The 19,063-nt window shown below is 46.8% G+C and overlaps 1 protein-coding gene across 1 annotated transcript in view; it reads right to left on the reverse strand.

Moving 5' to 3' along the window:
- LOC134020659 (cadherin-13-like) overlaps positions 1–19,063 on the reverse strand; it is a 61,498-nt gene that overhangs the window by 7,494 nt on the left and 34,941 nt on the right. The window contains exons 6-8 of the mRNA XM_062460820.1: positions 16,125–16,267; positions 2,652–2,885; positions 1,376–1,597 (exon numbers count right to left, since the gene is read on the reverse strand). Of these exons, the coding sequence (XP_062316804.1) occupies positions 1,376–1,597; positions 2,652–2,885; positions 16,125–16,267 (599 nt within the window). The remainder of the gene's footprint in view (positions 1–1,375; positions 1,598–2,651; positions 2,886–16,124; positions 16,268–19,063) is intronic.

Consider the following 19,063-nt stretch of genomic DNA (forward strand, 5'->3'; position numbering starts at 1 on the left):
ATGTCTGCAGTCACTGTCAATCAGTGTCAGTAAGTGACAGTTGATGAGTTATTGACAGCTCTGAGTTACATAGGGTTGGCTAGCCGTTCTTTGAAAGGCTGTAGTAGTGGCATGGCCTTAATTTGAATCTAAAACAATGCATCTTTTCTAACAGTTCTTTGAATCCTTTTCACCAAGATGAGCATAGCATGGTTAGCGAAATCCATCAGCCCTTCAAAACTATGGAGTTTCATTTAGAATTTTGTGAAATAAAAAGTTCAACATTCAGTGACTTCTAAACTAGCTACTTTCAGGCTGCAGAATGACATGTCAGCCAATCAAGGTACAGCATTGTTCAGCAGATTAATGAAGCCTGAAGTTAAACAGCAGGACAGATTCCATGGACAAAGAAGAAAGCCTGCTTGTGGGTCTACCAATCAACACTTTGGCTGTGCACTTACTGTACATTCACACACACATTCACACACACCGTATTATCACACAGATTGTAACAAAGAGGAAGGAGAGAGAGAGGGGAAAGGAGAGAGAGTGTAAAAGGCAAGAAAGAGATGCAGACAGACAGATGAAAAAGGGAAAGATGGAGAGATACAGGCAAAAAAGGAGAGAACTTGATAGAGCAAGATGGTAAGATACATAGATGTGTAGAGAAAATGAGGAGGGAAAAGATAAGAACAGAGCGCGTTCTCGTGAGGGGAGAATACTGACTGATAAAACAGAACCAGAGATAATGAGTGATAGAGAGAGATAGAGTTAGAGAGAAAGAACACAAAGACCGCAGTCTCAGTGGGGCTACAGGCTTCAACACTTTCTTCAACACTTTCAATCACTTTGTTACTTGACTTTCACATGGACATCCCCCCATTGTTTCGTTCCTCCCCTCTCCAGACAGCCCCAAACAGCCCCAAACTAAAAGATCTATAAATTGTGCTTCTCTTCTGCAAACTACTGCTTCATTATGTGTGTTGTAGAGAGGATAAATGATTCATGTGAACACTAATGGTATAAATGAGATCTACAGACGTGCGTCCCAACAGGGGTCCCTGGGAAGCCTGTAGGCTTGGGATGGGCTGCTGACACACAACACACACACACACACACACACACACACACACACACACACACACACACACACAACTCACACACATACACACAAACACAGACAGATACTAGGAAGAATAGTTATATAATAGTGTGGTAAAGCTAATGTTTTGTGTCATTACACAAATACTCCCCGCTAGTTCTTGGTCCAGTACCTGTGAATGTACCCGAACAACCGAGCTAGCTCAGGTGAAAGGAAATTTGTCCTCAACCTGCACCAATCACAGCGCACAGACGATGGAGGCGTGCCATGTGCGTGGGCGGGGCCTGTACTCACAGGTGGCGGTGAGAAGCAGCAGGGTGAGGAGGAGGAGGTGGTGGGCGGAGCAGAGGGAGCCTGCAGCGCTGCAATCCATCCAGGTCTTCCTGCAGGTGCACACCTGAACCTTGACCTCCGTGTGGTTGGTGAGCGGGGGCATGCCTGAGTCCGTCACCACCAGAGGCAGGTTGTAGTTGGCTCTCTTCAGACTGTGAAGCAACAGCACCTGGGAGTGTGTGTCTGGGGAGGTGGAACACACACAGGTTAGCTGGGATAATATGCAAGCGGGAAGTGTTTGTGGCATGGTGCTAGCATTGATCTCATCCTATCTACAGTATTACACTTTTTTTTTATTAGTTCTTGTATTGTTGTTGTTAACTCATGTTTACATTATGTCTATCATTATCAAAGTAGGACCAAGGACAGGTTGCTAAATAACCGATGTTTATGCAATGACACATTGCACATTGCTCATTAAAGTAGAGATAAAGGAGAACAAGCAAAATGATCCGACGTGTTAAAATGACCAGAAATCCTTATGCAAATACACTGCAACATACTGTTTACACACAGAAAGTAGAACGGGACAAGGAAATACATGTTTACACGCCCGAACACACACAAAGAGTTCATGGCAGGAATGATAACGGCTGGCATATATCCATTTCTTGGGAAGCAGTCTCCTTCTCGGCCCTATCAGCTCTCTCCCTGCCAGTTTGATTGAAGACTGTCTCCCCTTCTCCCCCCTGCCACTCACAGGTGATACCTCTGTACAGGATACAGCCTGGCCTTGTCAATCAAACTAACAGGGCAGAGGCAGTGCATACACACACTCTCTCTCACACACACACACACACACACACACACACGCACACGTAAACAAACAGACACACCCACGCAAACACACAAACAAACAGTCACACACGCACACAAACACACACGCAGAAACACAGACAATCGATGTCACACACTGGGTCCATTTGTCTAACTTTCTGCTTTTTCCATCTGTCCTTCTCTCCTCCGACACCTTGGCTTCTCCATCCACCTCTCTATTCTCTAGCCCCCCACATATACACCCTCACCCCCATGGCAGCAGTATGAAGATGTAAAAAGGACTCGCTAAAGGAAGGCAAATATATAGAGTTGTATACGTACACAGGTCGTTTTATCTCATAGACGCAGGGGTATGGACCCTTTTGCGATCGGTTTACGATACAATGGAAATATTAACAATAGTTTTTGTCGGTAAAGCACCGACCAAACCATCACTGTGAATATACGTAGTTGTACTGACTGTTGACCCTGGAGACCTTCCATGTCTTCTCCAGCCCAGGCTGCTTCCCCAGCTCGATCTTGAAGGGTCCTGCGTTGGGGTAGACGTCTTTGTCCCGGCCCCCCACAACCACAACGCTCATGTCCTTGGCGTCCTCACACACCCGCGCTACTGACGGGAACAAGTAGGGGGCGTTGTCGTTGTAATCCTCCAGGGTGATGACCAGCGTTCCCGTGCCAGTGGCTGGAGGGCTGCCTGTGAACACACACACAGGAACACACACACCACAGCGTGTGTCAGTGGGACATCAGTGTCGGTACCAGTCACTGCTCCCTGGCTGAAGGTTGGCCTTGAAGAAAACTACAAGGCCCGGGTCAAGTCGATCCAAATCAAGTCATTAGGACAATACGGATAAGGATACCTGTACTCTATGCTTCCCTTTCACTTTTCCACTCTATTATTTTGCCTTCACTCGAACCCAGGACCCTTCGCAGGCGTCTCCAGACACTCCATTGAGTGGACCGACCTTCCCCCTCTTCCTCTCAAAAAGCCTTGCTGAAGGTCACAGAGAGCAGAAGGAGATGAAGAGGCAGGGCTCTCTCAGGGAGACACGAGTCACGGGGATGCGGATGAATCTGTGGAAGATTCCACCTGTCTGGGTCTAGAAGAGTCAGCCCTGCTAGTCTGCTGTGTGACACTGCTGCATCTGCCAGATTAGAGGTTTTGGAAAAACCGTCAGCTCTCTCAAACAGCCCTGGAGGATTGTTTGATAATTAACCCCACGACAACCAGATCAGTAATTAGCTGGACGTCTTTTTCACCTTTTCAAAGCGAGACGGAGGCTGGGTGGGATGAGAGAACGAAAAAAAAGGAAGGAAAATGCAGACAGATGTGTCATAAATGTCAAGTGCTTGAAATAAAACTCGCACTCGCTTTTTTTTCCCACTCTCTCCCCATCTCTGTCACACTTTCTTTCCTTTTTTTATGTCACTGCAGTCATAACGGATGAGACCCTGCATGGCGTCTTAGCAGGGGAAGCAGCTTATGAGGTGAAATAAAGTGAGATGCCCTGTAAACATTGCTAAATGGACATCGTCAGACTGTGACTTTCAGCTCCTAACATTACATTTACATTTACATTTAGTCATTTAGCAGACGCTCTTATCCAGAGCGACTTACAGTAAGTACAGGGACATTCCCCCCGAAGCAAGTAGGGTGAAGTGCCTTGCCCAAGGACACAACGTAATTTGGCACGGCCGGGAATCAAACTGGCAACCTTCAGATTACTAGCCCGACTCACTCACCGCTCAGCCATCTGACTCCCCCTAACAATCACATCAAACTAGAGATTGGGTTCTCAGACACATAAACTCTCTGGGAGGAAAGAAGGAATGAGACATGGTCAATATCAACGACATAACCAACAATGCGCACAATGCCAGGGATGGTTGGGTGAATGCATGGCTGCACACACAAACAAGCACTGACTAACATGAAAACACGTGCACACACACATCAGGTGTGGACCGTAGCAGTGCTGTCCTTGATCCATGCTAGGACACCGTCTGTTGATGCATCCTGCCGAAGTGAGACTACTGCTGGATGAAGCACAGAAGATATGGGAGACTTGATACAACAGATGCTCGCTCTGACGCAGACAAACAAACACAAACAGACATGAAGGAAGAGGACAAAAAGAAAAATCACATGAAGTATGGCAATCCAATTTCTGCCGTGAAAGAGGCATGTTTCTTAGCGATTTGCAAAGCTCTCAAGCAATTTGTTCTAGTGTAAAGTTTGTTTACAGCCTGAAAGAAAGAATACCGAGAATGTGGTGTAATCACCATGATCAAGTTGTTTACTTGTACAACAGAGGCACATTCTCTGCTGTTGAACTTCAGTTTATATTCAAGAAACTACACAAGCTAACAAAGTGTAGCAGAGCCAACAGACAAACCACGTACCATCACTCCTTTCCCCTAACCCCGACAAGGAGCAAGGGGGTTTAATGCTGTGTTGATATAATTTGATGTTTTAATGTAACTTCCTTTCCTGTTATGATAAATCAGTCAATCTTGATATCAAAATGATTTTAATCTACAAACTAAACCATTTATTAATGTTGTATTGTTATATTTTGAAGTATAAGCAATACATGCACATTTGAAATAGCTGAACTCTGAAAAGTTATCAACCACTTCACACCCATATGTCAATCTCAGGATGGACGCCCAGGTGGGAGTAACTGACCAATCAAAGAGTTCACCTCCAAAAGGATACCCCCCTTTCGCAAGGATTATAAAACCCAGACGCACAAGCAAACCTTGCTTTTTCGCAAGGATTCACCGGAAGTGTTCACGACACATCTGACCTATCCTTCTCAATCAGCAACTCACTGGACCACCAGGAACTTGAACGAAAGATTCCTTTGCTCTAACCGTTTGACAACGACGAACGGAACTTTGACTCTTCTTCTTCAAACTGACAACAGTAACTGCGATATTGCTACATTTCTTACTTGTGAACATTGGCATATTGTGATTTAATTTGTTACGTTTGATTTTAGTTTGCAAATGTTTTAACCTAACTTTTGTTAGGATTAGTTAACATACTCTCCCATTGTTCTCCAGAAGCCTATCTCTCTCTCTCTCCCTTCCCCCTCCCCACGCACTCTCAACCTACCATCTTGTACCAACCCTCATCATAGTTTAGGACCTACTGTATACAGTTCAACTCAACTCACTCTCAACCTATAACTTCTCTGGTATTTGTTCATTATAATTAAATTTCCTTAAATAAATTGTAGTGAGGTCCACAAGACCACACGGAGCCAACATCTTGCCACACCTGAAGAGTGATTCAATCACATCAGACAACCCTAATCAGCCCTTGTGACACCCTCAGTATGCTGATTACCCACCAAACGCCGATGCAAAGGAACCATAGAATGGGGGGGGACCTCCCCAATCTACCAAATCAGCCCTCCTGCTAGCTTGCAAGCTTCAAAGGGCCTGATTTAGACAACACGTCTCCAGCGACCATTTGCTATCCGTTTCGGCGGCGATTTGAACAAAGAGCATACCTTGATCAGAACTTTTGAGGAAAGTTCTTGAGACTTCACCTTTACCACAAGAGTACAAGGTGGAGAATTATGAGAGGGATATTTGTGTTATGTTTGTTACTTTGTTTTAATGTTGTGTTCACTGAAATCTTGATTCTAGTAACAACTCCTTCTTCCTGAAAGATAACCACGTCATTCTTGGTATCTACACGAAGCTATCATAATAAAACAATCATTCAACTATATTTTGTAACTGTACCAAGATGTCCAGAACAATATTTGAACCATGGAATGAACCAGCCAAAGATCAGATCACACCTTTGGTAGGTGTGAAGGAAGGAGGGGGGAGTTGAGAACCCAGCTTCCCCCAATCCACATCTGACCCCAGACGGGTCCTCCCTCGAACTGTATAAAGCCCTAAGATGACCATCAATCTCTGACTCCAGCGAAACCGACCATGGCATGAACGCCATCAGGATTGGCGTTCCAAAGGACGTCGCCAAGCTTCTCCTGAGATTCAACTTCATAGTGAACGCGTCACTATCGGGACGTTTCAACAGAAGAACCAAAAACGCAATTCCAAATGCGACTTCACTGAGATCCCGCAGACTCAGTCACATGACCCAGCGCAGCCGCGCTGTGACTTCAGATTCTTCAAATGGACCTTTGGCGCAAACCGCCCTCAACATCATTGATCAACCCCTGATCAAACGTAACTATGGCTAACGCTCTTTCCTCCTCGACATGGCATTGGCGTGAGCTCTGTTTATGATTTGTAAGGATGTAATCACTGACTGTACAATTTCTGCCTTTCTTTAAGTTAGACCATTTCATTCTGTTCATTGAAACCAATCTCTCATATCAAACCCATAATCCAACTTTTCATAAGATCTGTTTACCTTACTTGAATAAATTCATTGTAAAGATATTTTGACGTGCGTGTTCACTGATGTTACGATTGGCTCTACTCTTAGAACGAATTCATTCCTAAAGATGAGACTGATTATTACATGTTAAACATAGGATTCCCTAATGTCCTAAACCAATATTAGGGTGGTGCCCCAGACTTTATGATAAATTAAGTATTTCTATCTTTAAACGAGCAAACCCCGCTACAAAATCATTGTTTATAATACTCGCGTTATCCCTCACGTTATCTGATCTGCTCTACTTTCATAGAATTCACTACTTAAGATTAGACTGATTATTACGAAGGCTATTATTCAATAAGGTTTCCTCTGTCCCTTTAACAAATAAGAGGTGGTGCCCCCAAGAACTATATACTTTATTATAAATTAAGTATTGCTAATCTTAATTGAGCAAACCCCGCTACAAAAGTCCTCAGGGATTGCTCTTCTATTGACATGCTTCGATAGTCGAACCTCCATGAAATGTGTTGTTTCATTCACAATATCGGTATCAGAATGCATTGTCCTTCTCCAATTCCCTCTCCTCCCTATTTCCCTTTGTCTACTTCTCTCCTCTCTCTCTCTTTCCTCTCTTACTCCCCTACTCCTCCTTCTCCTTCTCCCCTTCCCTCTCTTCGCTCTCTTGTTACTCCTCCTCCTCCTCCCTCTCGCCTTTGCCTTCAGAGAAGAATGATGTCGGGGAAGAGATGTAGATGTCCCCTGTTTGTTGTTGAGACAAGCAGACGCTGTGCTTGGCTACAGCTTAATGAAGACATTTGTCTTCTGATGGGGTTTATACGTGCAGGCTCCCTCTCCTAATCACTCTGTTATTCGTCACCCTGCTCCTCCTCCCCCTTAATCCACTCTTCCTCCTGCTCCCCCCCCCCCCCCCCATCCGCAAGCCCCTCCCGTCTGCCTGCGTGGGAAGGCTGAGAGCGGCTGTGGAGCTTGGGTGAAGTGGTCCAGTTTATTCCTCACTTCACCTGCCTGAAGTATGATCGTCCTCCTTTTGACTTCCATAAAACCCCCCCTCAGCCCACGCCGAGCCCCACCTCCGCTCTGCTGCTCCGCTCTCCCCGCACCTGCACCAGCCCGCTCGTGTGTTTGAGTGATAGCGCAGCCAAACCTGCTCTATAAAAGGCTCGCCTGAGGGAAAAGCGTCTCCTCCATAACTGCATCACCGCTTCACTTTTAGACCACTGAACTCGCCTGACCCTCAGATATGAGAAATCAGCTTTGATGTCAAATACAATGAGGATATTGACCGGAATATCGGCATGGCTCTCTTTTAATATCCCTTACGTGTGTCAGGGTGCTTACGTACCCTATCTGTTGCTGGACTAGTGGGGCTGTGTCGGTCTGCCTGGTGGCTAACCTGTTTGTCTCTCAGTCTCCTGGTCTGTCTGTGTCTCTGTCTTTCAGTCTATCTTTCTGTCTGAGCAGGAATCGGAATCAATCCACTGTACTCTCCCCTCTCCACTCCCTCCCCCCCTTTCCCTCTCTCTCTGTCTTTCTCTCACACTCGCTCCCTCCTTCTCTCTCCCTCATTTACTCTCTCTCCTCATATTAGCGCCCTCTTCCCCTTTCCCAATCTCTCTGCCTCCTTCTCTCTCACCCTTCCTCTCTCTCTCTCTCTCTCTCTCTCTCTCTCTCTCTCTCTCTCTCTCTCTCTCTCTCTCTCTCTCTCTCTCTCTCTCTCTCTCTCTCACACACGCACGCACACACACACACACACACACGAACAGAAACAGGGTTGTGACTGGCAGCAGTATTACAGTAAAAGCACCAATCTCTGCCACAGCACAGTGTAGTCTTGAACAGCAATTTCTGAGCAATACAAAAACAACATAAAAGTGGAAAAAGTGAATTTGCTCTCCCTCAAACCATCTGTCACTATAGATGCCAGTCTGGACAGCCCCAGGACATTCCATGCAGGTGTGTGTGTACGTGCGTCTTTGAGTGTGTGTGTGTGTATGTGTGTCTGTGTCCAAGTGTGTGTGTGTGAGAGAGAATATGTGTGCATATGAGTGCATGTCTTAGTGTGTGTGTGCGCATGTATGAGTGTATATGGACACATTCGTTTTTTTCATCGTGGCATCCATTAGCTTGAGTGTGAGTCCCCTGCGCAAAGCAACTGATGAAGAGAAACAAAACAAAAACGAGAGGAGCAAAGCGAGCTAGGGAAGAGAAGGGGGTTGTACTAGAAAGTTTCAAGGCAGATCACACCACAGCCCAGGTGCCTCGCAAACTAATTCACAGATGGAATAGAGATGGGTAATACCTACAGGAGGGTACCGGGGGAGGGAGAGAGAGGGAGGGAGGGAGGGGAAAGGCAAATGTGTGAGAGAAAAAGAGGCAGAGGAATGGGGCGGGAGGGAGGAGGGGTGGTGGGGTGAGAATGGAGAGACTGCCTCCAAGTGTGAAGGAGAGAGGAGTTGAGAGAGGAGGATTTGCAGGTGAGAGAACAGAGATTAAATACAGGTAGAGAGGGAGATAACAACAGGAAGTCAGATAAGGAACATATACCTACACTCTGTGGCACAGACAAATCCTGCTTGTTTACTCTGCTTTTAAGTAAACATGCCAGGATTATTCCCGCACCATTTCAGACTGCTGTAGGAACACAGTGAATGAGCCTTCAGACTGCTGTAGGAACACAGTGAATGAGCCTTCAGACTGCTGTAGGAACACAGTGAATGAGCCTTCAGACTGCTGTAGGAACACAGTGAATGAGCCTTCAGACTGCTGTAGGAACACAGTGAATGAGCCTTCAGACTGCTGTAGGAACACAGTGAATGAGCCTTCAGACTGCTGTAGGAACACAGTGAATGAGCCTTCAGACTGCTGTAGGAACACAGTGAATGAGCCTTCAGACTGCTGTAGGAACACAGTGAATGAGCCTTCAGACTGCTGTAGGAACACAGTGAATGAGCCTTCAGACTGCTGTAGGAACACAGTGAATGAGCCTTCAGACTGCTGTAGGAACACAGTGAATGAGCCTTCAGACTGCTGTAGGAACACAGTGAATGAGCCTTCAGACTGCTGTAGGAACACAGTGAATGAGCCTTCAGACTGCTGTAGGAACACAGTGAATGAGCCTTCAGACTGCTGTAGGAAAACAGTGAATGAGCCTTCAGACTGCTGTAGGAACACAGTGAATGAGCCTTCAGACTGCTGTAGGAACACAGTGAATGAGCCTTCAGACTGCTGTAGGAACACAGTGAATGAGCCTTCAGACTGCTGTAGGAACACAGTGAATGAGCCTTCAGACTGCTGTAGGAACACAGTGAATGAGCCTTCAGACTGATGTAGGAAAACAGTGAATGAGCCTTCAGACTGCTGTAGGAACACAGTGAATGAGCCTTCAGACTGCTGTAGGAACACAGTGAATGAGCCTTCAGACTGCTGTAGGAACACAGTGAATGAGCCTTCAGACTGCTGTAGGAAAACAGTGAATGAGCCCGTCTAATTTAGTCCTCATATAGTCCTCCCTCCCATCACTCACAGGCCCCGTCTCCCACAGCGACATGAAAGACAATCCATCTGCAATAACAGTCTGATTGGCTGATCATCGTTTTAAATGAGTCCAGCCAATCGGCCAATCCTGCGAGAGGAGGAGGTTATTGAGAGAGATGGCTTTGGGGAGGGCGTTGAAGAGGGCCAGGTGCTCCGGTAGCTCGACAAATTAGTATGAAGATCGAGTTAGGCTGTCAGTCAGGCAGCTACTTCATGTAACAGTACCAAGAATATTGATAAGGCCTAAAGAAACTTCAGGCAGCAAGAAGCATTATTGTTGGCTGTGTTGTGAGCACCTACAGCTGACACATATTTATTTGCCAAGCATAATTACATTATGTGTATAGAATTTCCAATGTGCAATATTCACTTGTTTTTCTGTAATATGTATTTTTTATCCATGATCATTTCTGCTGAATTGATTATGTGATTTAATCATTGATCCATAATGCTCTTTAAACAGGCATGGGGTCCACACACTGTCAAGAACATCCTCAGCATCTATCACAACAGGAAGGAGAAGGCAGCACAGGAGGAAGTGAAGGTCAGATGTGACCAATCTTATCACAGCTGATTAGTATACAGCAGGAAGCAGATCAGTCTTTAATTGCAGTGGCCTTTCAGAACTCCCCTCCATGCTGGGGAGAACGTGCCATTACACCCTGCCCTCACGCACCACCACAGCACAGCCCCCCAGGGAACAAAGGCAGCTGATTGGTCCCCAGGTCTGCCTAATGAGAGACAAGTGAGGAGGATGAGATGTGTCTCTCTGTCTGCCAGCAGCCATCTTTCATCCCCTACCCCCCCACAGCCTGACTCCCCCTGCCTCTGACACAAACTAAAACACCCTTTTAACCAGGAAAAAGAAGAAGGGGCGAGAGAGAAAGAGAGAGAGAATGTGGATGACATAGAGAGAGTTAGAGACTGTGAGAGAGAGACAAGATAAGATTAAAGCTTTTGGCATTTTTGTTTTGTCTTCACACAGAGCAGTGAAAGAGGATACGACTGGTAGAACCGGCCTTGGGAAATTGTGGCTTTGACCGTGTGTGTTTTCACATCACATAGTACAGTAGTAGCAGTGAGCTATGAACATTTGTTGAATCAAACATAATTGGCTCAATAGGACTGCAATGAAGGCCACAAACTCTCAGGAACACTCGAGAAGAGGGCTGACAAATGATGTGCACTGCGGCACGTAACACACAGCTGAGGCCATAGCTGACCTCTCAGGCGACCCAAGCTGACTTCCCGAATCCTCATGTCTCTGTGGAGAGTGGCCTTGCAGAGGACTGCCCGTACCAAGTCTCATCTGCTACGCTGCACTCCTTTTCTTGGGCTAAAAGGAGCGAGGCTTTCACCACAGACAAGAGTGGTTTTTAGAGGGTAACAACAACCAGCAGGAGAACAGGAAGAGAAGTAGGGAGAGAGGGAGGAAGAGAGAGAGGATTGAAAGAGAGGAAGAGTGGGATCTGGTAGTGTGTGTGGACAGGAGAGAGAAAGCAAGAGAGAGAGAGAGAGAGAGAGAGAGAGAGAGAGAGAGAGAGAGAGAGAGAGAGAGAGAGAGAGAGAGAGAGAGGGAAAGAGAGAGGCTTGAGAGGGAGAGAGAGAGAGAATGACAGGAAGGGCGGATGGTGGGAAGGGACAGGAGGAGGCAGAACGAGCGAGAGAGACACATTGCAGGCAGAGAGCGTCGAGGGTAATGAGGCAGTGAGGAGAGACTATGTGGGAGAGAACAGAAGGCCAGGCAGCATCCGGCTGTGATCTCCCCTGTGTTACAGAGCATATCCCATTATTGTGCCATTATCCCCTCCTTGCTCTGACTTTCCACCCCCTCTGCCCCCCCCCCCCCCCCCTCCACCTGCCCTGGCCCTCTCGACCCGCCCCCTGGCTCTGCAAGGCCCGGGGTCAGCACTAATTGGCAGGGGAGGAGGAGCACACTTGTCTTGTGATTAACCTGCCCAGCTGGATCAGGATAGTGGATGTTGTTGAGAAAGACTGCCAACCAACCAGCCATCCATCAAGCCAGTCAGCTGTCTAGCCATTCAGTAACCCAACCTGTCATCTTTCCAGCCAGCCAGCCAGCCAGCCTGCCTGTTTGAAATTCCGAGCAGGTTTTTGGCTGTCAGAGTGTTTTTGCCTGCTAAAAGTAACGTCTCAAATCCCAAATTAGCCAGCCATTGATTCATCAATAATAGAATCAGAGCCCTCACTCAGCTCTGCACTTAGCAGGGAGAACAGTCACAGACCTAATAGCATGCCAACAGTCAGCTCTCTAACTCTGCATCTCTCTCTCTCTCTCTCTCTCTCTCTCTCTCTCTCTCTCTCTCTCTCTCTCTCTCTCTCTCTCTCTCTCTCTCTCTCTCTCTCTCTCTCTCTCTCTCTTTCTCCCTCTCTGTCTCCCTCCCTCTCTCTCTCTCTCTCTCTCTCTCTCTTTCTCTCTCTCTCTCTCCTTCATTTCCCTCTGTTGTTGAATCGGCACTGATCTGCTTTCTCAATCCAGGATCACTGATAAGGCTCCAGGCAAAGAGAATAGCACTTGTGCCGAGTATAGATCCGGCTTCGGTCTCTAATCTCCCTTCTTCTTCTGTCCTGGTGTCTGACTCACTGAGCCTGAGGTCCTGAGCAGACAGGACGGACAGACAGACACGCATCAGATCACTGTATCAAAACCATCCGGAACAAATGAACCCACAGACGAACGGGCAGGTAAATGATACAGACCATTACTGGACGCCATGTCTGGCTCATTCACAGCACTTAGCGTGGCAATGAGGCCAGGCAGAGCTGAAAAGTAGGGCTGGCAGGGGAAGGAGAACAGAGGAGACGAGGAGAAAGATGAGGAGAGGAATGGTGTGGCGAGGAGAGGGAATGAGAGGAGAGGAGGAGAAATGAGAGAAGAGGGGAGTTGAGGAGGAGAGGCAGAAGAAAAAGGAGGAGAGGAAATGAGAAAAGAGCAGAAGCGCCGGGGAAAGGGGACGCCCGGAGGATGATTTGCAATTGAGCGTCAGTTCTGTGTCTGACTGTATGTTACCCAGCCAGACTCTCTGTGACATGAGCGACTGCTCTTGTAGGTAATATGCAGACAGGTGTTGAATGCTGAGACCTGGGATGCCTTGCCCCTCCGGCACCTCTCTCCTGTGGCTCTATACTGCATGCTCAAGCTCTGCTCTCATGCATACATAAACAGCTCTGACACCATACTTGATTCCTACTCGGTGTCGGTAGTACTAATGTATTAATGTATTCAGACCTATTTGATCATGTGCGTTTGTATCTAAATAATGGATTAAAGTTTTCTTGCTTTTATAGGCCATGTTGTACAGAAACAGGATGCTGACACAAGCGTGCACACACACACACACACACACACACACACACAAACAAATTCTCAAGGAGGAATGAAAGAGAACATCTGATATCTCAGTGGGGAATCTGAGATGAGGGCACAGTCTGTCTGAATGGGTTTTGCGTGTGTGTGTGTGTGTATCTGTGTGTGCGTCTGAGAGTGTACAACTGCAGCATGCCACTGATGAGAGTTTACATAGACTCCAGTGAGCCTGCCCCCCACGTTGAAACACTATTGTGTGTGTTTTTTATGCGTTTGTGTGCGAGTGCATTTGAAAGGTTTCCGCTGTGCTGTACTGCGCAGGCTGATGTTTCACAGAGATTCGGTCCTTTAGAAACCACCTGGGAATACACAACAGCAGGACTACAACGAGCAGCAACGGTCTGCTTTCTACTGTTCCTGAATACACACACACTAAGACTCACACACACACACAGAAACAAACACTCCAATACCAACTCTCTCACACACACCTGTATATTGACTGTACACACACACACACCTGTACACATACAGTGTACACACACCAGCTGATGTTGCAGCAATTCAAGCGCGTCTTGCAACTTCACACACCAAAGGGTATAAAATGGATCCATTTGTTTCTGCTGTTTGTAGTGCAATTGCTCTGTCACGCTGTGTGAGCACAAAGCCTCCTGACCTTAACCCTTCACCAGGCTGCAGGGCCAGGCTGCAGGGCACAGAGGAATGGTGACCCCTGAACTATGGGGGGTATCCTCTCCCCTCCCCTCCCCTCTCTTATCCTCCCCTCCCCTCTCTTCTCTTCCCCTCCCCTCCCGTCCCCTTCCATCCTCCCCCTCCCCTCTAATCAGACTTTGAAACATGTCTTCAGCTCAGAAGCCGCCAGCAAGTTCATGACCACGTGCTGTGTTGCTCTGTTTGGGTTGTCTAATGTGTGCATTCTCTCTCTCTCTCTCTCTCTCTCTCTCTCTCTCTCTCCATCTCTCTCTCTCTCTCTCTCTCTCTCTCTCTCTCTCTCTCTCTCTCTCTCTCTCTCTCTCTCTGTCTCTGTCTCTCTCTGTCTCTCTCTGTCTCTGGTTCTGGTTCTGTCTCTGTCTCTCTCTGTCTCTGTCTCTGTCTCTCTCTTTCTCTTTCTCTGTCTCTAGTTCTGTCTCTGTCTCTCTCTGTCTCTGTCTCTGTCTCTGTCTCTGTCTTTCTCTCTGATGGCAAAAATGAAGCTGGGTAATCAATACGGAATAGGGACATCAGCCTTTCACAACTCAATCAATGACCCATCTCTCTCCATCTCTTTACACAGACTTCCCCTCTCACCCCACCACTGTCCCTGATTACTGGGTGACACATTTGTATTCTTCGTCTTCCTCCTCCTCCTCCCTTCTTTAATCCATTCAGAACACATTTCTGGAAGCACTTTCCTTATCTTGCTATCATCCATAGTTCTGCCAGCTCTTCACACACTCTCCCTCCAGTCCCCTTCCATTCATTCGCGTCATCTGTATTTCAAACTACTTTGTCCATCCTTGGTCTCTCTCTCACTCTCTCTTCCTTTCCTTTTTTTTTCCTTTTCTTTCTTCCTATCTCTGTCAGTGGGTGGTCTGTACCAGATCAATGGTACACTGGAAGACCCAGTAGGCATGTAATCATGCTGTAACACTAAAGAGAAGGAGAACCTGCTTCAGTTTGGCAATGACAGAGCAGGATCAGCAGGTGGAGGGCATCTATTTATGTTGTGCTTTGTCAGATGTGCGCACGCACACACACACACACACACACAGATACACACACACACACGTACACACACACACACACACACAGAGACACACACACACACACACAGATTGACGTGTATACAGACACACACACACTTTCACACGCACAGAAGAGCTATTACTTGATCTTGGCCTCACGGGAAGCATGCACTAACACACACCGAAGCGGCCCTCATAAAAGTGGATTTACCGTCAGGCTATAGTAGCGGCCCGGACCTCATAAATGTAGACTTTATACCACGGATGTACAGTTAAATAAGAAGAATTGTGACGAACAACAGGCAGTACTATTATAGAGCACCAGAACAGGAAGTTTTCCTGTAGGGGCCATTACTGTAAAAGCAATAAAATAAAGAAAGAAATATAGGATTAGTCTTGACCGGGCCTTAAACATTTTCTTCCCTTTCTCTTGTTTTTCCCCGTCTCCTCTTTCCGTCTTTCCTGTCTCTCTCTGTCAATCTCCTGCACTTCATCCACCCCTCCACCTCTCCAGGACTGCTCTGGTCTCATGCCCCCTCCCATGCTGTGTGTCTACCTGCTGACAGAACCTCAAAGATCGGATTATTGATATGCCTCAACTTCCTTGCTCCCTCGTCAGAGAGACAGAAACACAGAGAGAGAAAGAGAGAGAGAGAGAGAGAGACCCACTGGAGGGAACCATTTGTGTCTAAAAACGAGCGCAGGCAGGTCCTATCTCGTCTGACCTCTGACTGTACCGGGCTGGAGATCTCATCTCATCAGCTGAAGGTTAATTAAACCTGCGGCAGGGTGCGACTACGACAGCCACACACAGTGGTGTTACACAGAGCCTGAGAACTAAGTACAGTCATGCCTGTTTTCAAACCAACAACTGACAGCCCAAAGTAGGCCAAACAAGTCCTTAAACGAGTCGCAATTGTCCAGAGCGCCACTCACCATTGTCTGTTGCTAGGAAGACGGCTGTGTACTTGTTGTCGTGGACGAACGGCGACTCGCGGTCCAACGATGCAGACGTGTTGACCGTCCCTCTGACCGGGTTCACGCTCAGCCAGCCTGCTGGGTCTCTCAGCACCGCAAACCTGACCGGACCACAACAGAACCGCACGTCAACACTCGCTTGTAGAAGCAGCACAGGAGACATATAGTACTACATTTACATTTAGTCATTTAGCAGACGCTCTTATCCAGAACGTCTTACAGTAAGTACAGGGATATTCCCAGAGGCAAGTAGGGTGAAGTGCCTTGCCCAAGGACACAACATAATTTGGCATGGCCAGGAATTGAACTGGCAACCTTCTGATTGCTAGCCCGATTCCCTAACCGCTCAGCCACCTGACGCCCCAGTACTACCCCAGACTGTACCGATACCCTCTGTAACCGAACCTCGTCTACTGCATCAGGTGTGGGCTGTCATTTACAGTTGTGATGGAACTGATGGAGGAGCACTTGTGCACAAATTGATATAATACATTTACAACATTGGGCAACACGTTACATGAAGGTTACAGTAATGACTAACATTGTCTATTGAATGTACGTGTGTATATATGTGGACATATTCATTGCAGCTCACAGGAAGACAATACTCACAGTCCCCCAGAAAACTCGCATGAGTTAACTAATAACCAAGAAGAACATGGTCTATCAGGCATGCTGGGAAACCTGCCAGGGAGATGTGGTGCGTGTCACAGCTTTTATCACAACATGTTTCCAGCAGGAGTTGCCCTTCACACGCACAGCAGAGAAGGAGGCTACTCGCGTCTGATCTCGACCAACAGTTAATCTCTTCGAGGATACGGCGCCACTCAAACATGACAGAAGGTAATAAAGGTATGAATGCAATATAAAACAATATCAGAAGCACATCTTCTCTTGCCGCAAATCATTTTTGGAGTTACCTTGGAAACCCGCCCTGACGACAATAGCTGAGTGAAGTATTGAGCAGTGTGGTGGTATATTGGAGAGAGAGGGTCCATCAGTGGAGGAGACTCTCACATTCATGCATGGGAATGGTGGAGGTCAGCCGTAGGACAACAGGCATGCATGCCCAATGGAACTGACATTATCTCTGAGAGATGATTGTCAGTTTTATGTGTGTTTGTGTGTGTGTGTGTGTGTGTGTGTGTGTGTGTGTGTGTGTGTGAGAAGATATAATTAATAGAGGTGAGGGCTCGAAGGTTCTGGCGCAAAGAGATGAACAAATGCATGAAAAATCATGAAACCTAAAGTAGATGAAAAGTATAAAAAATATCAGCAATAAAGTTTCTTTGCCTACTTCCTGTCTGTATTATTAACATCTTTCTGGAAGGAAAATCAGATTTTTGGGCTCCAATTTCTGTTGTCTTATTAATCCAGGAATTGTGGTAGTGTTATGAGTTTGCTTATTAGCATTATGGCAGATACGAGTTTGCTCATTAATCGAGGTATCACAGTAGTGTAATGGGGTTTGCTCAATGCTCTCCTCCCAACAGTCCCACACAATGGTTATAATATAACAATCAGAGGCATTGTGTTGCTGGAGCAACTGGCTGTCTGGCAGCAGAAAGAAAATGTGTTTGAGAGTTTGAAGCCTTGAGTTCATCAGTTTAGGATGTTGGGTGTCTGTCTATGCATGTGCATGGGTGTGTATGTGTGTTGGAGAGCATGTTTGTACCTTGTGTGAGTATGTGTGTTTGGGTTGTGAGTGGTCGACAATTCACCCGGGGTCACACTGTGACCATGATAGATGATATCCAAGTTGGCATCACCATGGAAACAAGCATGTGTCGAAGGCTAACAATCTCGAAAATGCTGTGTGATTAAATGTGGGTTAGACACCTGGATTTGGAGCTTGTTATCGGCACTTACACACACACACACACACACACACACACACACACACACACGCACACACACACACACACACACACACACACACACAGCTTGTTTTTAGAATAAAATGCCCCAATACGATCCTCTTTCTCCCTGTCAATGAAACGCATACACGTTCGCACACACACACAAGCACAATGAGGGTGGTTATCTCCTCCTGATGATCAACAGATGAACACATGGTGATGATCCCCTGCTGTGAAGACCAGTCTGAAACAGACCTGATCCAGACATGCAGTAATATGAGCTATTCTTCCCTTCTTCGTGCTGAGTGGTTTGTTTGCTTATATTTGCTGTTCAAGTATACTTTATTTGCATGAAGATTGATAAAGGATGCATTTCAAAGGTCTTTATGTAGTTAATGATTGTTCTCATGCTGTGATTTAGCTGTTAATTTCGGATTAATTCTCTCTCCCTTTCTCTCTCTCTCCCCCTCTCTTTCTCTCTCTCTCCATATCTCGTTCCTCTCCCCTCGTTCGTACTCTCTTTCTGCAGTCCCCTGCATGTGTCTTGGCTTTGGAATCCCCACTATCCCAACACTCACACTGAGAATAGGATCCTCCTGTCTCTGCGATGCATCTATGCTCAAAAAACAACTCAAACTCTGTCCCGCACATTGATCTATTTATCCTGGAGTCGAGTTCACTCCAGCAACCAGCTGATTAACCCTCCAAACGTGTGTCTCCTTAGAATACGTAACCAATGTGCAGGTACACAGGACGTTGGGCCACAGCCAGCAGCGCTCGTAAGGGTGTAGTGCAGTACTGAAAGGGTCCTCGTTACTCGTTCCTTGACTTTAACCACAGTAACACTGTTGGGACCGTGCACCTCCAAAGCAGAGCAGAGCAAGGTAGGTTAGGGGTGTGCCTCCTCCTCTGGGATCTCCATGATACCTCTGGATGATATAGCTGTGGAGCTCCTCCTCTCCCCAAACACAAGTGCAGCCCATTAGCCCTGAGTGGGAAGGGCCATTAGACACACATTAAAAAGCCATCAGCAACACA

This window comes from Osmerus eperlanus, chromosome 5 (assembly GCF_963692335.1).
Source record: "Osmerus eperlanus chromosome 5, fOsmEpe2.1, whole genome shotgun sequence".
Classification (NCBI taxonomy): domain Eukaryota; kingdom Metazoa; phylum Chordata; class Actinopteri; order Osmeriformes; family Osmeridae; genus Osmerus; species Osmerus eperlanus.